This window comes from Ornithorhynchus anatinus, chromosome X4, assembly GCF_004115215.2.
Source record: "Ornithorhynchus anatinus isolate Pmale09 chromosome X4, mOrnAna1.pri.v4, whole genome shotgun sequence".
Lineage (NCBI taxonomy): Eukaryota > Metazoa > Chordata > Mammalia > Monotremata > Ornithorhynchidae > Ornithorhynchus > Ornithorhynchus anatinus.
The window spans coordinates 5419265-5442480 of record NC_041752.1 but is presented as its reverse complement, the minus strand read 5'-3'; the positions used below and the strand labels follow the sequence as shown (position 1 = coordinate 5442480).

The following is a 23216-nucleotide window of genomic DNA, read 5'->3' as shown; positions in this document are numbered from 1 at the left end:
CGGGCTTTGGAGTCAGAGGTCATGGGTTCAAATCCCCGCTCGGCCATTTGTCAGCTGTGTGACTTTGGGCAAGTCACTTAACTTCTCGGTGCCTCAGTTACCTCATCTGTAAAATGGGGATTAAGACTGTGAGCCCCACGTGGGACAACCTGATTCCCTTGTGTCTACCCCAGCACTTAGAACAGTGCTCGGCACATAGTAAGCACTTAACAAATACCAACATTATTATTAACTACACTGCTTGGCTCCTAGGGTCCAAGAATTGAGCCAGTTTCACTACAATCTGGAGTTAAGAGGATAGTTAGCTTGGGTAAACCCTTAAGACAAGGTTTCCCCAAAGCGACAGGCTCCCCAGAGAGGAGTAGAGCCCAGGGCACGAACTCAGGACTGGCCCTAATGAGGAGCATTGGGGATTGGATTGCCAGGCGCACTTCCAGCCCCTTTCATATACCACTTCCACTTCTCATAACCCTTGGCTTCTTGGTCCTCTGGAATTAGAGGATAGGCTTCTCTATCCCCATCTCCATCCTTAGACCCACACCTTCCCTGGGATCTTCCATTCCAAAAAGCATGAGGCAGCAGAGGCAGCAGTTTTAAACAGGTCATTCTCTCCCGCTCGCTCGCTCACTCGCTCATGCATGCACACGCACACACACACACACACACACACCTTGCCCTAAACCAACCCTCTCCCCATCACCACTAACTGCCTCTCTCTCGGTGGGCAGCATTTCCCAGGCAGTTATGCTTAAATCCCCCTGGGCAGTAGACAGGACACTGTGGCCAATCCAGAGACTAGAGGAGCAGAGGTCAGAGGCTCCAGGTTTGCCTGGCAAGGCAGCCCCTTTCCTCTGGAAGCCCCTACCCTGCTGCTTCCCCCGAGGGAGTTGGGGGTTGAAGGGCGCTGGATCAACAGAGCTGCCGGGGAACAGGCTCATCAGATTCCTGAGTGAGTGATATCTTAGGGAGAAACAAGAGCAGGATTTGGACTCCAGGACCAGAATAGAGCATCATCAGGACAGTGAGAAGGGGGCGGGAAGAGTCCGTGGACCAGAGCAAAGAAGGGAATATATTTTAGAGGTGTATGTTTTGATTTGTGTGATTGTATGTATGTGGGTATGTGGGTGTCTGTTTGTGTGTGTGTGTGTTTGTCCCTGAATAGTGTGCAGACTAAAAAGGAAGGAGAAGTGTTGATAAAAGAATGGTGGAGAGGGTGGGGGGAGATGTTCAGTAGAGGGGTGGAAAAGAGATGGGGCAGGGCATGGAGGGTACGTTGAAGAGGGAGGTGTGGATGTCAGGAAAAGTTTTCAATTCTATCCCTCAGTTCAGAAGCTGTGAGGAAGAGGAGAAGGAAAGGGGAGCAGAACCCAATCGAGCAATGTCTAAGGATGCCTATGGTTCCAACCTGGATCTCAGCTGCTTAAGCACCAGCCCTTACCTTACTCTGGTGGAAAGGGGCCAGGTGGCTGGGGTGGTAGTCCTGGAAGGCAACAATGTTCTGTTAGGTCTATCAATTGTGGATCTGAGATTGGGTTCCATTCGATGGACACGCTGTCCCTGGAAATGGGGAGGGAAGTTGCTGGGCGCTGGAGTCCTGGCAGAGCAGGGACTGGAGTGGGGACAGTGGAAGAGAAGTGTCAGTGGCCTAGACTGAGTGTCTTCCCAGCCCTAGTTCAAGAGATTGGTGCCTGAGAGATGGAGTAGGGAGAGGGGATTTGAAGGATTTGTAACAGGAAGTCCTTCTCTCATTGACCCGGGTGTGTGAGAGGAGGAATTTGGCAGGTCCCTTTCTTGTGCAGGCACACTCAGCACCTCTCCACCACCACTCCACCCAAACAAGGGTAACACTAAGTAAAGATGGCACCCAATGGGGCTGCAGATAAAGGCTGGCTAAGGGCAGGCAGTAGGAGAAAGGGGGAGAAGAGGGAGGCATTCCCAGCAGATCAGCAGTGGAGTGGCTGGAAGTAGGGGAAGGTGAGGGCAAGCTTAGTCCCAGCAAATGGCTCCCGTGATTCCGACCAACCACTAACTAGGGACAGCCTGTGAGCCAGTCGGAGGGTTTTCTATCTGACGAGATCCTCCCTCATGCAAGTGTATGTGTATATGTATGCATTTGTATGCATATAAGTGAATGTATATATTCAAAAATTTATATTTGTTCATGCATATGCATATATGGCATGCATTGGTGTGTGTTTGTGTGTATGCATATATGGGTGTGTATGCATATATGGGTGTGTATGTATTAATATGTATATATGTGCATAGTTGTGTAGGTGTGCAAGTTTGTGCATGTATATGTCCACACATTTATATATGTGTGTGCATTTGCATGCATATGTGCCAATACATATGTGTATTTCTGAGAGGGCATGTGTATACATGTATGTGCCTATGGATGTACATGGAGTTGTTTTTAATCCTTGACTTTCTCACTGCAGAACCATCGCAGCCATGGACTCTGCAAACCAGACGGGCATCTCGGTGTTCATCCTGCTGGGCCTGTCCAGCGACCCTGGGCAGCAGTGGCTCCTCTTCCTGCTCTTCCTGGCTCTATACCTGGTCACCGTGGGGGGGAACCTGCTCATCGTCCTGGCCATCGGCACCAACTCGCACCTCCAGTCCCCCATGTACTTCTTCCTCGCCAACCTGTCCCTGGTCGACGTCTGCTTCTCCTCCACCACCGTCCCCAAGATGTTGGCCGTCATGCAGACTGGTAACCACACCATCTCCTACGCCGGCTGTCTGAGCCAGGTGTATTTTTCATTTCTATTTGGAGGCCTGGACGACTTCCTCCTGGCTGTGATGGCCTATGACCGTTTCATGGCCATCTGCCAACCCCTGGGCTATGTCACAGCCATGAGCCCCCGGCGCTGTGTCCTGCTGGTGGCCGCCTGCTGGGTCATCGCTCAGTTCAATTCCCTGTTACACACCGTTCTGTTGGTTCAGCTAAGCTTCTGTGCTGACCACACCATCCCCCACTTCTTCTGCGATTTGGCTCCACTGCTGCTGCTGTCCTGCTCCGACACCTCTATCAATGAGCTGATGCTAATGTCCGTGAGTGGTGCGGTGATTTTAATTCCTCTGATGTGCATCTTGGTCTCTTATGCCCACATAATCTCTGCCATCCTGAAAATGCCCTCATCGGGAAGCAAGCACAAAGCCTTCTCCACCTGCGGTTCCCACCTGGCTGTGGTCTCACTGTTCTACGGGACAGTCATCGGCGTGTACCTCTGCCCCTCTCCCCCCAGCTCCTCTGATGAGAGCAGCCTAGCTGCAGTATCATACGCAGTGGTGACCCCTCTGTTGAACCCCTTCATCTACAGCCTGCGCAACCACGACCTTCACCAGGCCCTGCACACATTCTTCTGCAAGAGGACTCCCTCTATTCTCCAACAGTGATTCCAGACCCCTAATTGTAATAATTTTCATATTTGTTAAGTACTTACTCTATGCCAAGCAGTTTACTAAGTGCTGGGGTAGATACAATATAATCAGACCCGACACACACTCTATCCCGCAGTCTAAAGAGGAAGGATACCAGCTATTTAATCTTCACTTTACAGATGAAGAGACTGAGGCATAAAGGAGTTGAATGACTTGTCCAAGTTCACAGATAAGGCAAGTCCCACAGCAAGAATTAGAACCCAGGCCTTCTGACTCTCAGTACTGTGCTCATTTTACTCTGCTATTCTGCTTCTCTGCTCTGCTGGAGCCAAAGCCAGACCTCTGGGGATTTAGCTCAGATTTTCCAAACTCTCTGGAGCCTGGACCATCTACCCAGAATCACATTTTCCTGCCAGGTCCTACCTTGTCCCTTCCACATTTAGGAAACCAATTGATGGCCGCTCCAGGCCAGCAGGAGATGATGGGGCAGAGGGTGGGTCAGGGCCAAAGTTGAACTTGGGAGTTGAGGATCATATCCTTCATACCATGATGATGAGATAAGGGTCAGCAAGAATTGGACCATATGAAGCAATCATGAGTTCATTGGGGAGCCAGCTCAGTTTCCAAATCTGAGCTCCCTGCTTCTTCACAGAGAGTGAGCACTAAAGACTTTTCCAAAAAGTCTGAAGTGTATGATTTCCTGGGAATTCATTGGATATTCATCCATATCCTCACCCTCCAGAGTCCCTCCTCCTCAATCCATCCAGCCTCTCTGATCCTCCGCTGTCCCCTTCCCTAATCTCTGACCATCTCTCCACCCCCCACTGCCCTTTCCCCTATACCTCTGATGGTCCAGTGAACCCCTCTCTCCCCCATGCAGATCCCCTGCCTCAGAGTGGAGCTTCCCCACTCGCCCCTTCCTCCTTTCCTCACTGTGTTCTCTTCTACACCCACCTCTCTGGGCCCAGCTCTTGTCCTTCCATTGTCTTATAGGAAACTTTGTGGCCTCTTTGGACTCTTAACTGCTCCCTTTCCTTCCTGCCTGTGGCAGGTGCTAGCAGGCACACACAAGGATGGGGGCTGTGGGCCTGCTTTTTTCTGGCACCTGGCATTGGCTGCCTTAGTCTGAGACTAAGACTACTAAGACTACCGAGACTGCTCTCTCTAAGGTCACCCATGACCTCCTTCTTGCCAAATCCAATGGCTCCTACTCCATTCTAATCCTCCTTGACCTCTCTGCTGCCTTTGATACTGTCCACCATCCCCTCCTCCTCCATACCTTATCTCGCCTTGGCTTCACGGACTCCGTCCTCTCCTGGTTCTCCTCTTACCTCTCTGGCCGGTCATTCTCTGTCTCCTTCGCTGGCGCCTCCTCCCCCTCCCATCCTTTAAGTGTTGGAGTTCCTCAAGGGTCAGTTCTTGGCCCTCTTCTGTTCTCCATTTATACTCACTCCCTCGGTGAACTCATTCGCTCTCACGACTTTGACTACCATCTCTACGCAGATGACACGCAGATCTACATCTCCGCCCCTGTCCTCTCCCCCTCCCTTCAGGCTCGCATCTCCTCCCGCCTCCAGGACGTCTCCACCTGGATGTCGGCCCGCCACCTAAAACTCAACATGAGCAAGACTGAGCTCCTCATCTTCCCTCCCAAGCCCGGTCCGCTCCCAGACTTCCCTATCACCGTGGATGGCACGACCATCCTTCCCGTCTCTCGGGCCTGCAATCTCGGTGTCATCCTTGACTCGTCTCTCTCGTTCACCCCACACATCCTATCCGTTACCGAGACCTGCCGGTTTCACCTTTACAATATCGCCAAGATCCGCCCTTTCCTCTCCACCCAAATGGCTACCTTACTGCTACGGGCTCTCGTTATATACCGGCTAGACTACTGTGTCAGCCTTCTCTCTGATCTCCCTTCCTCCTCTCTCGCCCCGCTCCGGTCTATTCTTCACTCCGCTGCCCGGCTCATCTTCCTGCAGAAACGATCTGGGCATGTCACTCCCCTTCTTAAACAACTCCAGTGGTTGCCTATCAACCTCCGCTCCAAACAAAAACTCCTCACTCTAGGCTTCAAGGCTCTCCATCACCTTGCCCCTTCCTACCTCTCCTCCCTTCTCTCTTTCTACCGCCCACCCCGCACGCTCCGCTCCTCTGCCACCCACCTCCTCACCGTCCCTCGGTCTTGCCTATCCCACCATCGACCCCTGGGCCACGTCCTCCCGCAGTCCTGGAACGCCCTCCCTCCTCACCTCTGCCAAACTTATTCTCTTCCCCTCTTCAAAACCCTACTTAAAACTCACCTCCTCCAAGAGGCCTTCCCAGACTGAGCTCCTCTTCTCCCTCTACTCCCTCTACCACCCCCCCTTCACCTCTCCTCAGCTTAACCCTCTTTCCCCCCCATTTCCCTCTGCTCCTTCTCCTCTCCCTTCCCATCCCCTCAGCACTCTATTCGTCTGCTCAACTGTATATATTTATTACCTTATTTATTTTGTTAATGAAATGTACATTGCCTTGATTCTATTTAGTTGCCATTGTTTTTACGAGATGTTCATCCCCTTGACTCTATTTATTGCCATTGTTCCTGTCTGTCCGTCTCCCCCGATTAGACTGTAAGCCCGTCAAACGGCAGGGACTGTCTCTATCTGTTGCCAACTTGTTCATTCCAAGTGCTTAGTACAGTGCTCTGCACATAGTAAGCACTCAATAAATACTATTGAATGAATAGTCCAAGCCACCATCCCCTGGCTGCTGGGCATCTAACTGTTTCTCCTCGGGTGTCCAGTCAGCATGCCCAAGGCTCTGGAGACTAAGCTCGCTCAAGGGGCTGAGAGACTTACACATTCTCAGGGCCCCGATCTCCCCAAAGGCTTGGTGGCCCATCCCGGAGAGCAACATTTCACCTTCACAATATCACCAAGATCCACCCTTTCCTCTTCATCCAAACTGCTACCGTGATGGTACAAGCTCTCATAATATCCCAACTAGATTATTGTGTCAACCTTCTCTCTGATCTCCCTTCCTCCTGTCTCTCCCCACTCCAGTCTATTCTTCATTCCGTTGCCCTGCAGAGGATCTGCATTCATCTTCCTGCAGAAGCGCTCTGGACATGTCACTCCCCTCCTCAAAAACCTCCAGTGGTGGCCTATCTACCTTCGCTCAAAACAAAAACTCCTTACTCTTGGTTTCAAAGCTCTCCATCACCTTGCCCCCTCCTACCTCAACTCCCTTCTTTTCTTCTACAGCCCACCCTGTACACTCCTCTCCTCTGCCGCTCACCTCCTCACAGTCCCCTGTTCCTACCTGTCCTGCCATCGACCCCTGACCCACGTCCTACTGCTGTCCTGGAATGCCCTCCCTCCTCACATCCACCAAACTAACTCTCTCCCCCTCTTCAAAGCCCTGCTGAGAGCTCACCTCCTCCAGGAGGCCTTCCCAGACTGAGCCCCCTCTTTCTCTCTGCTCCTCCTCACCCTCCCCATTCCCCCCTCTCCCGCCCTCTGCTCTTCCCCCTTCCCCTCCCCTCAGCACAGTGCATATTTGTATATATTATTTATTACTCTATTTATTTTGTTAATGATGTGTATATCTCTGTGATTCTTTTTATTTGGATGATGTTGTTTTGTTTAGTTTTGTTCTGTTTTGCTTTGCTGTCTGTCTCCCCCATTTAGACTGTGAGCCCGTTATTGGGCAAGGATTGTCTCTGTTGCCATATTGTGCATTCAGTGCTCTGCACATAGTAAATGCTCAATAAATACTATTGAATGAATGAATGAATGAATGAATGAATGAGCATTTCCTGGGCACTGGCAGCTGCTGACTGTTCATCACTGTCCATCTCAGTCAGGAAATGGTGCTCAGATATTTCCCTGACTCCTTCTGCAAAGGGTCACCCCGGCCAGTTCCTGCCCATTCCCTAGACTTCAGGCCCTTTCAAAGGGAGGATTGGGAGGTAGTTAACATAGCTCTTCCTGGGCCTCTGCTGCTGAATGACTTAGTGAGTGGGGACAGGAGGACCCACAGTGAGTGTGGAGGAGAGATCCAGATCAAGGAGCAGGGAGCAGTGACAAGGGAGTCAGAAGGACCTCGGCTCTAATCTGACTCCACAACTTGTCTGCTGTGTGACCTGGTTAAGACACTTAACTTCTCTGAGTCTTAGTTACCTCATCTGCAAAATGAGAATTGAGACTGTGAACCCTATGTTGCACAGGGACTGTGTCTAACCTAATTTTCACATGTGTCTACTCCAGTGCTTAGAATAATGCCTGGCACATAGTAAGCACTTAACAAATACCATAAAAAAATCCATCAGTAGTTTTTATTAAGCATTTACTGTGTGCAGAGCACTTTACAAAGCACTTGGGAGGCTAGAGTTAGTAGCCACGATTCCTGTCCTCGACGAGATAAAAATCCAGCCATGGAGACAGGCACTGAAATGAATTACTGGTAGGGAGAAGGGGAACAGGGAAGATAGAGACCACTGAAATAAATTACTGGTAGGGAGAAGGGGAACAGGGAAGATAGAGACCCTGGAGTAACTCCATTGCTCAACCACTGAGGCCCATTACACAGGCCAGGAGGCGGCAATTTCCCTAGACTCGGGCATGAATGGAGACAGTTAAGATGGGGAAACCCCTGGGACAAGGCCTCAAAGCAATGGTCTCCCCAGGAGAGGAGCAGAGCCCAGGGTACTGACTGAGAACTCGCCCTAACGAGGAGTGTTGGGGATTGGGTCACTGGCATAGTGCCATCCTCTTTCCAAAACCACTTTCTCCTCTGATAAGAACTTTATCTTTCTGCCCCCTGGTTCTCCAGAATTTAAGGAAATGTCTCCTCCCTCTCCCATCTCCAGCCTCTTACTCCATCTGAATTTATCTCTGGGTGGGCAGGGCCTGGGCCTCATCTTGTCTGGAATTTTCCATTCCAAAAAACATCAACAGCAGAGCCAGAGGTTTTTAACAGGTCTCAGATGGTGGCTTTGACCAGCCAGACTGGAACTGCAAGAAGAGTGACTGCAGAATTTCACAGCGGGACACATAGTTTCCCCAAGTCCAGCTGGCTCTTCCAAAGGAGGAGAGAGAGTGAAGGCAGCAGAGCCAGGGCCCTTGGTGATGATGTTCTGAGGTTACCTGGACTGATCAGTCAGGTCAGTAATGATAAGAAGGGAGGTGGGGGGCAGGGGGGTCTCACGTAGACACACACACATTCTCTAACGCAATCCTCTCTCTCACCCACCAGAATCCTCTTTGTGGGTAGCATCTCTAAATCAATCAATCAATCAATCAGTGACATTTATTGAGTGCTTACTGACTGTACTAAGCACTTGAGAGAGTACAATATAATAATAATAATAATGGTATTTGTTAAGTGCTTACTATGTGCCAAGCACTATTCTAAGTGCTGGGGTAGTTATAAGGTAATCAGGTTAGACACAGTCCCTGTCCCATTCAGGGTTCCCAGTCTCAATCCCCATTTTACAGATGAGGTCACTGAGGCTCAGAGAAGTAAAGTGACTTGCCCAGGGTCATAGAGCAGGCAAGTGGTGGAGCAGGGATTAGAACCCATGATCTTCTGACTCCCAGGCCCATGTCCTATTTATAGCAGACTTCATCCCTGCCCACAAGGACCTAATAGTCTATATGGGGAGACAGGCATAAAAATAAATTATGGATATGTGCACAAGAGCTGTTCAACTAAGGGCAGGATGACTACAAAGTGCTTAAAGGGAACAGATCCAAGTACAGAGGTGACACAGAAGGGAGAGGGAGGAGGGGAAATTAGGGTTTAACAGAGAAGGCCTCTTGGAGGAAATGTGATTTTAGTAAGCGTTTGAAGGTGGGGAGAATAGCAGTCTTTTAAGCAGTAGGGAGTTCCAGACTAGAGGCAGGACATGGATGAGGAGTTGGCATTGAGATAGATGAGATAATGGTAAAGTACAGTTTGATGTTGCAGGAGTGAAGTATGTGGGCTTAGTCCTAATAGGAAATCAGCGAGGTAAGATAAGGAAAGAGCTGACAGTGGGCTTTAAAGCTGGTGGTAAGTAGTTTCTCTTTGATGCAATAGTAGAAGGGCAACCACTGGAGGTTCTTAAGAACTGGGGAGATATGAACAAAATGATTGTTTTAGAAAAACATTCTGGCAGAGGAGTGAAGTAAAGACTGAGGTGGGGAGCAATGGGAGGCATGGCAGTCAGTGAGGAGGTTGATGTAGCTGTCACGGGGAGATATAAGTGCTTGTATCAGTGTAGCCGCAGTTTGTATGGAGGGAAAAGGGCAGATATTAATGGTGTAGCTCCTTGTGGGAAGGGAATGTGTCTGTTTATTGTTGTATTGTACTCTCTCAAGCTCTTACTGTGCTCTGCACACAGTGAGAGCTCAATAAATAAGATTGATTGACTGAAAGAATGAGTGAAGTAGAACTGACAGGATCTGGAGGAAGATTGAATAGGTGGGTTGAACTAGAGAGAGATGAGTGGGGGAAAATACCAAGGTCACAGGCTTGGGTGATGGGGGGATAGTGGTGTTGCCTACAGTGATGGGAAAGGTAGCGGGAGAACCGGGTTTGGGTGGGAAGATAATAAGTTCTGTTTTGGGACATGTTAAGATTGAGGTGATGGAGGGACATCAGAGTAGAGTTGTCCTGAAGGCAGAAGGAAATGTGAGACTTCAAAGGAGAGAGGTCAGGGCTGGAGAAACAGATTTGGGAATTGTTCAAAGAGATGGTAATTGAAGGTGGGAGACCAAAGGCGTTCTCCAAGGGAGTGGGTTTAGATGGAGAATAAAAGGGGATAGAGAACTGAACCTTGAGGAACTCCCATAATCAAAGAGTATGGGGGTGAGGAGGAGTCTCCCAAAGAGTCTGAGGAGTGGCCAGAGAGAACATGAGGAGAATTAGGACAGTGTCAGTAAAGTCAAGGTTAAATAGTGTTTCCAAAAACAGGCTGTGGTCCACAGTGTTGAAGACAGCTGATCCACTGAAGAAGTTGAGGTTAGCATATATGTAGTCATTCAAAAAAACCCTGGACAGCAAACAGGACACAGTGGCCATTCGAGAGAGCTGCAGGGCAGAGGACAGGGGCTCTGGGTCTGTCTGGCAAGGGCAGCCTCTCCCCTCCTGCAGCCCCCACCTTGCTTCTCCCTCCAAGGGAGTCTGGGGGCCGAGGAGTCCTGGGTTCATGATCAGGGCTGTCTGGGGACAGGTCCATCAGAGCCTTAGGGGATGGTAAGAGCAGGATTGGAAATCTGGGACCAGAATAGAACACTGATAGAACAAGGGGCTGGGAGTTGGGAGGAACAGAGAGGAGGATTTAAGGAGTCAGTGGATCAGAGCAAAGACAGAAATTCCCTTGAAAGTTTTGTGTGTGTGTGTGTGTGTGTAGAACAGCATGGCGGGAACAGTGTGGGTGGAGGGGCTACAATTGCCAGAAATGTTTCCCTAAAAATGGGGAGAGGGGGTAGCTGGGGGCTGGGGTCATGGCAGATCAGGGGCCAGAGTTGCAGCATCGGAGGAGAGAAGTCAGGGGCCTAGAATTCCATAAGCTGAGCACCTTCCCGGTCCTGGTCCAGGAGATTGGGACCTGGGAGAGGGAGCAAGGAGAGGGGATTGGAGGGATGGTCAGTGACCCGGCGGGTGATGCTCCCTATGTAGTAGTTGCTGTATGACAGGAAGTCCTTCCCTTATTGATCCTGGTGTTGGAGAAGGAGGAATGGGATAGCTCCCCTCCCTCCAACCCTCACCCCAGACAGACTCAAACCTTGCCTAGATCTAAGTTCAAAAGTCAGCAGAGATGGTGCCTGATGGGGCTGCAGAAAAGGATTGGCTGAGGATGAGGTGGGCAGTAGGAGAGAGGGAGGAAAGGAGAGAAGCATTTTCAGTAGATCAGCAGTTTGGGAGGCGAGAAAATGGGAGGGGAGTGGCAGGCTAGCCAGTGCAAGCTCAGGACCAGGGCAAGGCTCCCATGACTCCAATCAACCAATGGCTTAAGGACAGCCTGGGAGCCCAGACCCTCCTTTATGAGGCTCTATATGTACATGTACGCATTGGCATGAGCACGCTCTGCTCCTCTGCCGCTCACCTCCTCACCGTCCCCCGTTCACGCCTATCCTGCAGTCGACCTCTGGCCCACGTCCTCCCACTGTCCTAGAATGCCCTCCCTCCTCACCTCCGCTAAACTAACTCCCTTCCCCTCTTCAAAGCCCTACTGAGAGCTCACCTCCTCCAAGAGGCCTTTCCAGACTGAGCTTCCCCTTTTCCCTCTGCTCCCTCTCTGCTCCCCCTCCATCCTCTGCTCCCTCCCCCTTCCCCCCTTCACCTCCTCTCAGCTAAGCCCCCTTTCCCTCTGCTCCTCCCCTTCTCCCTTCCCTTCCCCTCAGCACTGTGCTCATTTGTATATATTTTTATTACCCTATTTATTTTGTTAATGAGGTGTACATCCCCTTGATTCTATTTATCGTGATCATGTTGCCTTGTTTTTGTCCATCTGTCTCCCCTGATTAGACTGTAAGCCCATCATTGGGCAGGGATTGTCTCTATCTGTTGCTGAATTGTGCATTCCAAGCTCTTAGTACAGTGCTCTGCACATAGTAAGCGCTCAATAAATACTATTGAATGAGTGAATGAATGAGCATGTATGTGTATGTATAAGCAAACGTATGCATCTGAAGGAGGCAGGCTTGGGGAGGCAGTGGAGCGTAGTAGGAGAACTGCGGTCTTGGAAGCTGGAGGCTCCGGGTTCTAACCCCAGCTCTGCCACTCATTCCCTGTGTAGCTTTGGTCAAGCCACTTCAACCCACTGTGCCTCGGTTTCCCCAGCTGTAAATTAATGATACTAATACCTGCATCCTCTATCTCCAGGGGTGTTGTGGGGAGTAAATAAAAATAACTAATGTAAGGCTCTTGGGTAGTAAAAGCACCAAATGGAAACACAGACGTGGCCTAGTGGAAAGAACCCAGTCTTGCGAGTCAGAGGTCATGGGTTCTAATCCCGGCTCCACCACTTGTCAGCTGTGTGACTTTGGGCAACTCACTTAACTTCTCTGTGCCTCAGTTTCTTCATCTGTAAAATGGGGATTAAGACTGTGAACCCCACATGAGACTATCTGATCACCTCGTATCCCTCCCCAGTGCTTAGAACAGTGCTTGGCACACAGTAACCGCTTAACAAATACCATCATTATTATATATATGTGTGTGTTTGTGTGTGTATTTGTTCATGCATATGTGTGTATGCATTTGTGCATGCATATGTATATATGTATTTGCAAATATGTTCAAGCAAATGTATATATGCAACCATATGCATGAATGTGTCTGTGCATTTACATATGTATCTGTGTATGTGTGCAAGCATATTTGCATAGGTGAGCAGGCATATATATGCGCGTGCAAATGTATGACTGTGCATGCGTGTACCTATGTATATGTATGTTGCTGCTTTCAGTTGTGAGTTTTTGATTGCAGAACTATCCCAGCCATGGGCTCAGAGAACAAGACGGGGGCCTCGGGGTTCATCCTGCTGGGCCTGTCCAGTGATTCCGAGCAGCAGCGGCTCCTCTTGGTGCTCTTCCTGACTCTGTACCTGGTCACCGTGGGGGGGAACCTGCTCATTGTCCTTGCCATTGGCACCGACTCGCACCTCCAGTCCCCCATGTACTTCTTCCTCGCCAACCTGTCCCTGGTCGACGTCTGCTTCTCCTCCACCACCGTCCCCAAGATGCTGACCAACATGCAGACCAGCAGCCCAGCCATCTCCTATGTCGGCTGTCTGAGCCAGTTATACTTTTTTCTTATTTTTTCGGATCTGGACAATTTGCTCCTGGCCGTGATGGCTTACGACCGCTTCATGGCCATCTGTCGGCCCCTGGACTACGCCACGGCCATGGGCCCCCAGCGCTGTGTCCTGCTGGTGGCTGCCTGTTGGGTCATTACTAATCTCATCTCCCTGTTACACACCATCCTGGTGACAAAACTTTCCTTCTGTGCTGACCGCACCATCCCCCACTTCTTCTGTGACCTGGCCCCGTTGCTGCAGCTGTCCTGCTCGGACACCTCGGTCAATGAGCTGGTGGTTTTGATCGTAGGGGGGTCGTCCATTGCAATTCCCTTCACTCTTATCCTGATCTCCTACATCCGCATCATTGCCGCCGTCCTCAGGGTGCCCTCGGCCAGAGGAAGATTCAAAGCCTTCTCCACCTGTGGCTCCCACCTGGCTGTGGTCTCTCTCTTCTACGGGACCATTGTCGCCGTCTACTTCTTGCCTTCGTCTACACAGTCACCTGGAAAGGACTCAGTGGCGGCGGTGCTGTATGCGGTAGTGACCCCCCTGCTCAACCCCTTCATCTACAGTCTGCGAAACCGCGACCTGCATGGAGCCTTGCGCCGGGCGCTCTGCAGTTGGAACCTGGCCCCAGCCCTATAGAACAGGGACTTACATGGGATCTTATAGAACTAAGACCATGGAGCCTGGACCTGCCCTGGGACATATGGAACCTCAACTGGCATCTGGACCTACACTGGGCCCTCTGGAACCAGAGGTCTTAGAGATGACCACTGAATCCCATGGAACCGGGGCTAGCACCAGGTCCCACTGACCCAGACTCTGTCCTGTGTTTTCTCTGTGTAGCCTCACCCACCAGAAAATGGGCCTCTCTCAGCTAAATTCTCTTCTTGACCCCCTCCAACCAGACTCCGGCTCCCTTCACTCCACTGAAACTGCCCTCTAAAGGTCACCAGTTATCTCTTTCATGCCAAATCCAAAAGCCTCTACACCATCTTAATCCTCCTCGACCTTTCAGCGGCCTTCAACATTGTCATTCACCCCCTTCTCCTTTAAACTTTATCTAACCTTGGTTTCACTGACACTGTCCTCTCCTGGTTCTCCTTTTAGCTCTCTGAATGCTCATTCTCAGTCTCTTCTGTGGGCTCCTCCTCTGTCTCTCATCCCCTAACTGTGGGAGTTCCTCAAGGTTTAGTTCTGGGTTCCCTTCTATTCTCCATCTACACCACTCCCCTGGAGAACTCCTTCGCTCCCGTGGCTTCATCTATAATCTCTATGCAAATGATGTCCAAATCTCCATCTCCAGCCCTGATCTCTCCTTCGGTCTCAGATTTCTTCCTTGTGTTTCTTTCAGGACATCTCTAGTTGGATGTCCTGCTGACACCTCATGCTTAACATGTCCAAAATAAACCTCCTCATCTTTCCACCCAAATCCTGTCCTCCCCATGACGTTCCCATCACTGTAGACAACCCCACCATCCTTCCTATCTAACAAGCCCATAATCTTGGCATTATCTGCTACTCATCCCTCTCATTCAACTCATATACTCAATCTGTCACCAAATCTTGTTTGTTCAACCTTCACAACATCACTAAAATCCATCCTTTCCTCCATCCAAACTACCCCCACATTAATCTTATCCTAACCCTCCATTGATTACTGCTGCTGACCTCCTTGCTGACCTCCCATCCTCCTGTCTCTCCCCACTCCAGTCCATACTTGACTCTGCTGTCCAGATCTTTCTTCTACAAAACCATTCAGGCCAGTTTCCACATGCCTCAAGAACCTCCAGTGGCTGCCCATCCACCTCCGCATCAAACAGGAACACTTCAAGCAATCACCTAACCCCCTCCTACCTCACCTCGCTACTCTCCTACTACAACCCAGCCCACACACTTCTCTCCTGTGACGTCAGCCTAGTGATGGCACTTGAATCTCATCTATCTCACCACCAACCCCTCGCCCATGTCCTGTCTCTGGCCTGGAACTCCCTGTTCCTTCACATCTGACAGATGATGACTTTTCCCACCTTCAAAGCCTTATTAAAAGCGCACCTCCTCCAAGAGGCCTTCCCCAACTAAACCCTCATTTCTCCTCCCACTCCCTTCTGCATCACCCTTGTATGTAGATTTACATCCTTTATTCACCCCACCCTCAGTATATCCATAATTTATTTACTTCTATTAATGTCTGTCTCCCACTCTAGACTGTAAGCTCCTTGTGGGCAGGGAACAAGTCTAACAACTCTGTTATATTGTACTCTCCCAAGTGCTTAGTGCCGTGTTCTGCACACAGTAAATGCTCAATAAATATGATTGTTTGATTGACTACTGCTTTCCTTTTTCAAGACTTTCCACCAACTCACCCACAGCTCAGCTCATTGCCCAGCCAGCCAAGAGCTGGCCCAGACCACCACTCAGGAAAACCTCCAGGGCTCCTAATGCACCTGTGAGCCCCCAGAGCACCTGAGATTCCTGTCACCCCATTGGAACCTCTCTCCCTGCTGGCATCAGCCCCATCTCCTGCCTAGTTTCCCAGGAGTCATGTGGTATGCAAGTAGGAAGCAGCAGCCAGAAGAATTGCAAATTAATTTCCTTGCAAGACTAGAAATCAGCATATAGTCAGTTTGGAAATCTCTCAGATTTATCAAAAACTTTGTGGGAATCACTGAAGCAACTAAGTAGTCAATTATAATTGGCATCGTAGGGCTCTCAGTACTATTCTAAGCACTTGGTAGAGTGAAAAAGTAGTAAATAACACATTCCCTGACCCTGAGGAGTTCACATTCTAATGGGGGAGACAGACAGAAATTATTTATCGATAGTGAAAGCTGGAGGAAGAACAAATATAAGTGGGAAGCAGACCAAGCACATCAGGATAAAACCACTGAATAAATAATTGAATGCACAGTTTCATATGTAAATAAAACTTTTTATTATTAGTAGTAGCATTGTAAACTCTATAAGTACCGTAAGCTCATTGTGGGCAGGGAATGTGTCTGTTTATTGTAATATTGTACTCTCCCAAGCATTTAGAACAGTGCTGTGCACACAGCAAGCGCTCAATAAATACAACTGAATAGATGATTATTTTATTTGTTAAGTGCTGGGTTGGTACAAGTTTATCAGGTTGGATACAGGTATCAAATCTCCATATTACAAATGAGGAAACATAAGCACAGAGAAATTAACTGATTTGCCCAACATCACACAGCAAGCAATTGGCAGATCCAGGATTAGAATGAAGATCCTCTGACTCCCAGGCCGATGTTCTTTCTGATATGCCATGCTATTTCTCCCATTTGTATGTTTATATCACGTATACCCAAAAGCAGAGGAAAGAATACACAGTGGGAGTTCCAGGCTGGGGAGAAGCATGAGTGAAGGGAGAATCAGAGCATCAAGAGTTAGAAGGAAGAGTTTAGAAGATGAGCTCAGGAGAAGTGAAGAGTGCGAACTGGGGAGAAGATGGGTGGGTCCCATGATGTTCTAGTGCATTTTAATCTACAAACATTATTCAGGCAAAATCTTTCAGGGTGCTATGACAAATGGGCATTTTTTAGTGTCCACTAATTGATCCATCTCAGTTGAATTGCTAGGTCACCTGATAGTCCAAGGAGGAGGAAGCTCTGAGGAAAAGGGAGGGAGGACTTTCCGTGAAGTTCCAGAGGAGGAAAGAACTAGCGTAGGGAACAGACTGGGGACAGGAGTGCGGAGTTTCCTCCGAAACCAAAACATGTGTGGGTGAACCCGGAGCTGACCCCTGTGGCAGGGCAGGGGGGATTCCTGGGGCTCTCCCAGCCATTTGTAGGGAGCTGCAGCTGCTATGAACACCACTGCCAAGCCATGGGTGGAGGGGACACAGCCTCACTTGGTTTCCACTGCTAGATCAGAAGATGGAGAAGCTGCTCCAGTGAGAGCAGGGCAGGGAGTTGTCAGCCTGGAATCTGGAGCAAAGAAGTCCTTTTCCCTCTCCTCAAAGCAGGAAAGCAGAGCAAACTAAAGCAACTCCATCCCAGCTCCACAGGAGGGGTCATGCTGCCTGAGATCCATCTCCACATTTGTCTCTGGGCTACCTCACACCCTGGACCTCTCCCAGGCCAGACGGAGGAGACAAAATGAGAAGCCTCATGTTAGATTTCTTTGTATTTAAAAAACTAACAAAAAATAAATCCCCCTGGGCCAGCAGCAGTCTGAGGCACAGGTGACCCCAGACTGGGGAGCATTACAGCTACTGACTGGCCCAGCATGGTCGCGTGAGGTGGGTAGGCTCCAGGCTGGCCTCAGGTAACATCATATGACTGGCGGGGGGAGGTGGTGCCATGTTTGATAGTAATTCAACCCCTTTGTCTCAGGATTGGTAGAATCGATAGATTGTCCAGACAAATTTGCCTGTGCAAACTGCATCTCCATCACAGACCTGGTAGATGATGAGAGCCTAGAGGTCGATGATCAGGAGGTTCTGCTCCATGCAAGCTATAGCATAAATGATAGAATCTGTCACCCTCTCCCTTCCTCTAACTTTTCCCTGGCCCCCATTCTGCCTTAGGTGTATGTTCATGCCAACTGTTGCCTCCAATAAACTAAGTTCTCGGAGAGCAGGGCTAAATCTTTACTTTCCTGTATGTCTCCCAAGCACCTAGACAGTCCATGCCACTCGGCTTCTCGGGACCTCCCGCTGAAGGAACAGTAATGAAGAAGATGATGTTGTGAGCCCAACTGGACCCGGTGTCACCCGTGTGCAGGTCCCCATAAATGGCCATATTTGAAGGCTCACCTCCTCCGGGAGACCTTCCCAAAGTAAGCCCCCCTTTTCCTCAACTCCCCCACCCTTCCCCATTGCCACGACTTGCTCCTTTTGCTCTACCCCCCACCCCACAGCACTTGTTTATATATGCACATATCCATAATTCTATTTATTTATATCAATGCCTGTTTGCTTCTTTTGATGTGTAGGTCTCTGTAATTCTATTTATTTAATAATGTTGGTATTTGTTAAGTGCTTACTATGTGCAGAGCACTGTTCTAAGCGCTAGGGTAGATACAGGGTAATCAGGTTGTCCCACATGAGGCTCACAGTCTTCATCCCCATTTTACAGATGAGGGAACTGAGGCACAGAGAAGTGAAGTGACTTGCCCACAGTCACACAGCTGACAAGTGGCAGAGCCGGGATTCAAACCCATGACCTCTTACTCCCAAGCCCAGCCTCTTTCCACTGAGACACGCTGCTTCTTAATAATAACAATAATGATTGCTTGTTTTGATTTCAGTCTCCCCCCTTCTAGACTGTGAGCCCATTGGGGGCCAGGATTGTCTCTCTTTGTTGCTGACTTCTACTTTCCAAGCGCTTAGTACGGTGCTCTGCACACAGTAAGCGCTAAATAAATACTATTGAATGAATGAATGAATGAAAACCAAAAAAATCAGTCTTGAATTTCACTGTGGTTAAGCAGATCATCCGCTTAGCAATCTGACAATCCACTCACCTGAAACACCTGGGTGCTGGTCAAAGGCTGGCTACATTGGAATGGGGCCCTGAGGGTTTGTGGGACACCCAGCCCCTTGATTTCCAGCCAGGCCAGTCCATTCTTGACTTTCCACTCACCACCAGGAGAGATAAACCCTGCCATCTCTCATGGACCTCAGTCAATCAGTCAATCAGTCAATAAATCAATTGCATTTATTTAGCACTATAGTAATCACTTGGAAGAGTGCAACAGAGCTGGTAAACACATCCTCTTCCCATAAGGAACTTAGAGTCTAGGCATTATTTTTTCATTTTGGATTCCCGTTTAGATAAATGTCCAGGTCATGTTTCTCCACTCCTCTAGAAACTCCAGTGGTTGCCCATCCACCTCCACATCAAACAAAAAATCATCATTGGCTTTAAACCACTCAATCACCTTGCCCACTTCTACCTTGCCAAGCTACTCTTCTATTAGAACTCACTCTATTCATCTATCACTAATCTTCTCACTGTACCTCAATCTCGTCTATCTCACCGCCGACCTCTCTCGTCCACATCTTGCCTCTGGCCTGGAGTGGCCTCCTGCCTCATATCTGACAGACAGTAAGTCTCCCTGGCTTCAAAGCCTTAACGAAGGCCCATCTCCTCCAAGAAGCCTTCCCTGACTAAACCCTCCTTTCCTCTTCTCCTACTCCCTTCTGCGTTGCCCTTTACTCATCCCCCCTCTCAGTCCCACAGTACTTATGTACATATCTGTAATTTATTTATATTAATGTCTTCCCCTCCCCTAGGCTGTAATCTCTTTGTGGGCAGGAAATGTGTCTGTTTATTGATACACTGTACTTTCCCAAGTGCTTAATACAGTGCTCTGCACACATCAAGCACTCGATACCTGTGATAGAGTGACTTAGAGACTGAAAGTTCCTTTTGGGCAGGAAACATGTCTACCAACTCTGTTGTGCTGTACTCTCCCAAGTGATTACTATAGTTCTCTGCACATAGTAAATGCTCAATAAATACCATTGATTGATTGATGGACCAACATTAAAACAAATTAGGGATATGTACATAAGTGCTGGGGGGCTGAGGGTGGGGTTCAAGTGCTTAAAGTTACAGATCCACGTGCATATGTGACAAAGAAGGGAGGGAAAGTAGGGATAATGAGGCCTGAAGAGCTGGACTCCTCTGTTCCTGTTTCTATACCAGAAAAAGACAAATGCTATCCCAACCTCTACCCTTCCTATTTCTTAGTGGTATTTATTAAGTGCTTACTATATGCCAAGCGCTGTAAGACACATTGCAGTAGATATATGGTAATCAGATTGGACACAGTGTCCCACTTGGGGATCACAGTCTAAGCAGGAGACTTTAATCCCCATATTTTTACAAATAAGGAATCTAAAGCACAGAAAAGTGAAGTGACTTGCCCAAGGTCATTCGGCAGACAAGTGACAGCCAGGATTATAACTCAGGTCCTCTGACTCCCAGGCTTGTGCTCTTTCCACTAGGCCACACTGCTTCTCAACAACAATTTCTGAACAATACTCACCTGGCTCAGCTCCTTGGCCCGTGCAGCCCAAGATTAAGCTTTCAACAGGGCAGGGAATGTGTCTGTTATATTGTACTTTTCCAAGCACTTAGTCACTTGTCTGCTATGTGACCTTGGGCAAGTCACTTCACTTTTCTGGGCCTCAGTTCCCCCATCTGCAAAATGGGTGTTAAGACTGTGAGCCCTTTGTGAGACAGGGACTGTGACCAACCCGATTTGCTTGTATCTACCCCAGCACTTAATACAGTGCCTGGCACATAGTAAGTGCTTAACAAATATCATAATTATCATTATTATTATTACTACAGGGCTCAGCACAAAGTAAGTGCTCAATAACTACAGTTGATTGACTGAGGGCCTACAGGATCCTGGGAGTAACCGTGTGCTAGGTCTCCTGCTGGGTACCACCTTCAGGGTTAGGAATAGTTCATCCAATACCACCAACTCTTTCCCCTCCATTCCCAACTCTTCTCCCTGTAACCCAGCAGGGACCAGATAACACATCTCTCTCTCCCATCTCCATCCCTGAGTCTCCCTTCAGTTCCCCAACATAAACCATCCAACACACCTGTCTCCTGTCTCCATCCTCAATTCTACCCCCATGGACCAGCACACACCATTCAATGCCCCTAATTCTCTCCTTTGCTTCCTGATTCTCTCCTCCCTCCTACGCCCCTCCCAGTGATTCATCATAGACCATGGAATTATCCAAGTCCCCTTAGGACTTGCTGAGGTATGTCTGGACATACAACTTCCCAGGGGAATGGATTCGCAGTGCATATCTCCTGCTTGGGGAAGAAGAGGTTTTGGCTATTTGTTCTGAATCCACACCCCTCCAGCTCTAGTGGGGACCCCTTGGCCCAGTGGGGTGGAATTTGAGAAACGGCAATTCAATGTTTGACTTGTCCACATCCTCCCTAGTTCTGTAAACTTCAACATTCCCCTCACCTCTCAGTCTGTGTCTGTCCAGGCTCTGGTGAACTGGTCCATGTCTTCTCCAGACTAGCAAGAGAGTTTTCATTCATTCAATCATATTTATTGAGTGCTTATTGTATGCAGAGCACTGCACATTACTAAGTGCTTGGGAGAGTACAATATAACAATAAACAGAACCATTCCCTGCCCACAACAAGCTTACAGTCTAGAGGAAGCTGTTGGAAGTGGTCTGGAACTTCTAGTTGCAAGGTGCAGAGCTGTGTAGTACCCAGGGGTCCTGGCTTCAGGACTCAGTGGCCCGACTCACTCACCATGACCAGACAAAAACTCCTTCGCAAAGTTGTCTTTCCTTCAAGTAAACCTCTATACTGGGCACCTACAGTGTCATGACCACTGAATCTCTACCTTCCCATCCCCTCAGCACTGTACTCGTCTGCTCAACTGTATATATTTTCATTACCCTATTTATTTTGTTAATGAAATGTACATTGCCTTGATTCTATTTAGTTGCCATTGTTTTTATGAGATGTTCTTCCCCTTGACTCTATTTATTGCCATTGTTCTTGTCTGTCTGTCTCCCCCGATTAGACTGTAAGCCCGTCAAACGGCAGGGACTGTCTCTATCTGTTGTCAACTTGTTCATTCCAAGCGCTTAGTACAGTGCTCTGCACATAGTAAGCGCTCAATAAATACTATTGAATGAATGAATGAATGAATGAATGGATGAATGAATCAGGTGCCTACTGTTTGGAGAGCACTGTACTGGGCACCTACTGAGTGCAGAGCCCTCCACAGGGTGTCTAGTGAAAAGAGTTCTAGGCTGGGCACTAGAGAGAAGCAGCATGGCCTAGTGGGTAGAACCCAGGCCTGGGAGTCAGAAGGACCTAGGTTCTAATCCCAGCTCCATCACATGTCCGCTGAGTGACCTTGGGCAATCGCTTCCCTTCTCTGTGCCTCAGTTCCTACATCTGTAAAATGAGGGTGAAGACTGTGAGCTCCTCATGGGACAGGGACTGTGCCCAACCCAATTTGCTTGTATCTACCCCAGCATTTTGTGCAGTGTTTTCCACATAGTAAGCACTTAACAAATAGCACAATTATTATTATTATTATTATTGAGAGAGTACAAATGGAGGGAGAATACACAACTCCAGCTGACCTAATTGACTTGTACCTACCCCAGGACTTAGAGCAGTGTTGGATAGCAACCGTCATGCCCTTTCCACCAAGACCTGTGGTTGTTGTGGTTGTTGTGGCTATTGTGACTTTCGGGCTGTGGATAACACAATCGGGGTGGTGAAAGCATTAAAAGTGCTCTGTTAGACGCAGTGTTCTGCAATCCCTGACCCTGTTCGCTTTCTGTTGTTTTCTGATTTTTATCATTTCATCTTTCCTTTCAGGTTCATCACTAATCTTCCCACTTATTCCTAGATGGTGAGCCCCGTGGGGTCTAAGGACCATGTCTAATAATCATGGTTAATACAGTGCTTTGCACACAGTAAGTGCTTGGTGCATACTGACATTATTTCTTTGGAAATCTCTGAAAAATTTCCATTATCCCTGCTCTGCCTTCTTTCCATTCGCCTGAAGAATAGGATGAGCAACTGTAGGAAATTAAGAGACTCCCTTTCTGTCACTTGGGTAATAATAATAATAATAATAATTATAATGATAATGGCATGTATTTAGCCAGCTTAGGGGCAAATAGTCACAACAGATACAGACCCTGTTCCACATGGGGATCATCATGTAAGGAGAGAGAGCAGCGTTCTTACCTCATTTTACAGATGATGAAGCTGAAGCCCAGAACAATTAAGTGGCTTGGCCAAAGTAAATCAACAGGCCGGGAACAGGGTTAGGACAAGAATCTGGCTGACTTCCAGCCTCATGTTCTCTGCCTTTATGTGGTGGATCTCAACGCCCCTTCACCAGCTCCCTCTGAGGCAACAGTGGGGCCTCCTTGGGCAGTGTGGATGCAAGGAGCCTGGACTCCTGGCCCCCAGTTCAACCTCTGGGACCATCTCTCTGGGAGGCCTTGGTCCAGTTTCTAGGGCCTCGGTCCCAATGGAGGAGTGAGTCTGGGGTCTGGACATCCCTTCCC

The 23216-nt window shown here is 48.8% G+C and overlaps 2 protein-coding genes across 2 annotated transcripts; both read left to right on the top strand.

The window, feature by feature from the left end:
* Positions 1 to 2131: 2131 nt before the first annotated feature.
* On the top strand, positions 2132 to 3402 carry LOC100082602 (olfactory receptor 1361-like). Its single transcript, XM_001513215.3, has 2 exons — positions 2132 to 2163; positions 2442 to 3402. The coding sequence occupies exons 1-2, from the start codon at positions 2132 to 2134 to the stop codon at positions 3400 to 3402; spliced, it is 993 nt and encodes a 330-aa protein (XP_001513265.3).
* A 9457-nt stretch (positions 3403 to 12859) lies between these two features.
* LOC114807794 (olfactory receptor 1361-like) lies at positions 12860 to 13804 on the top strand. Its single transcript, XM_029054203.1, has one exon. It carries the CDS (start codon positions 12860 to 12862, stop codon positions 13802 to 13804), a length of 945 nt encoding a protein of 314 aa, XP_028910036.1.
* Positions 13805 to 23216: the final 9412 nt, after the last annotated feature.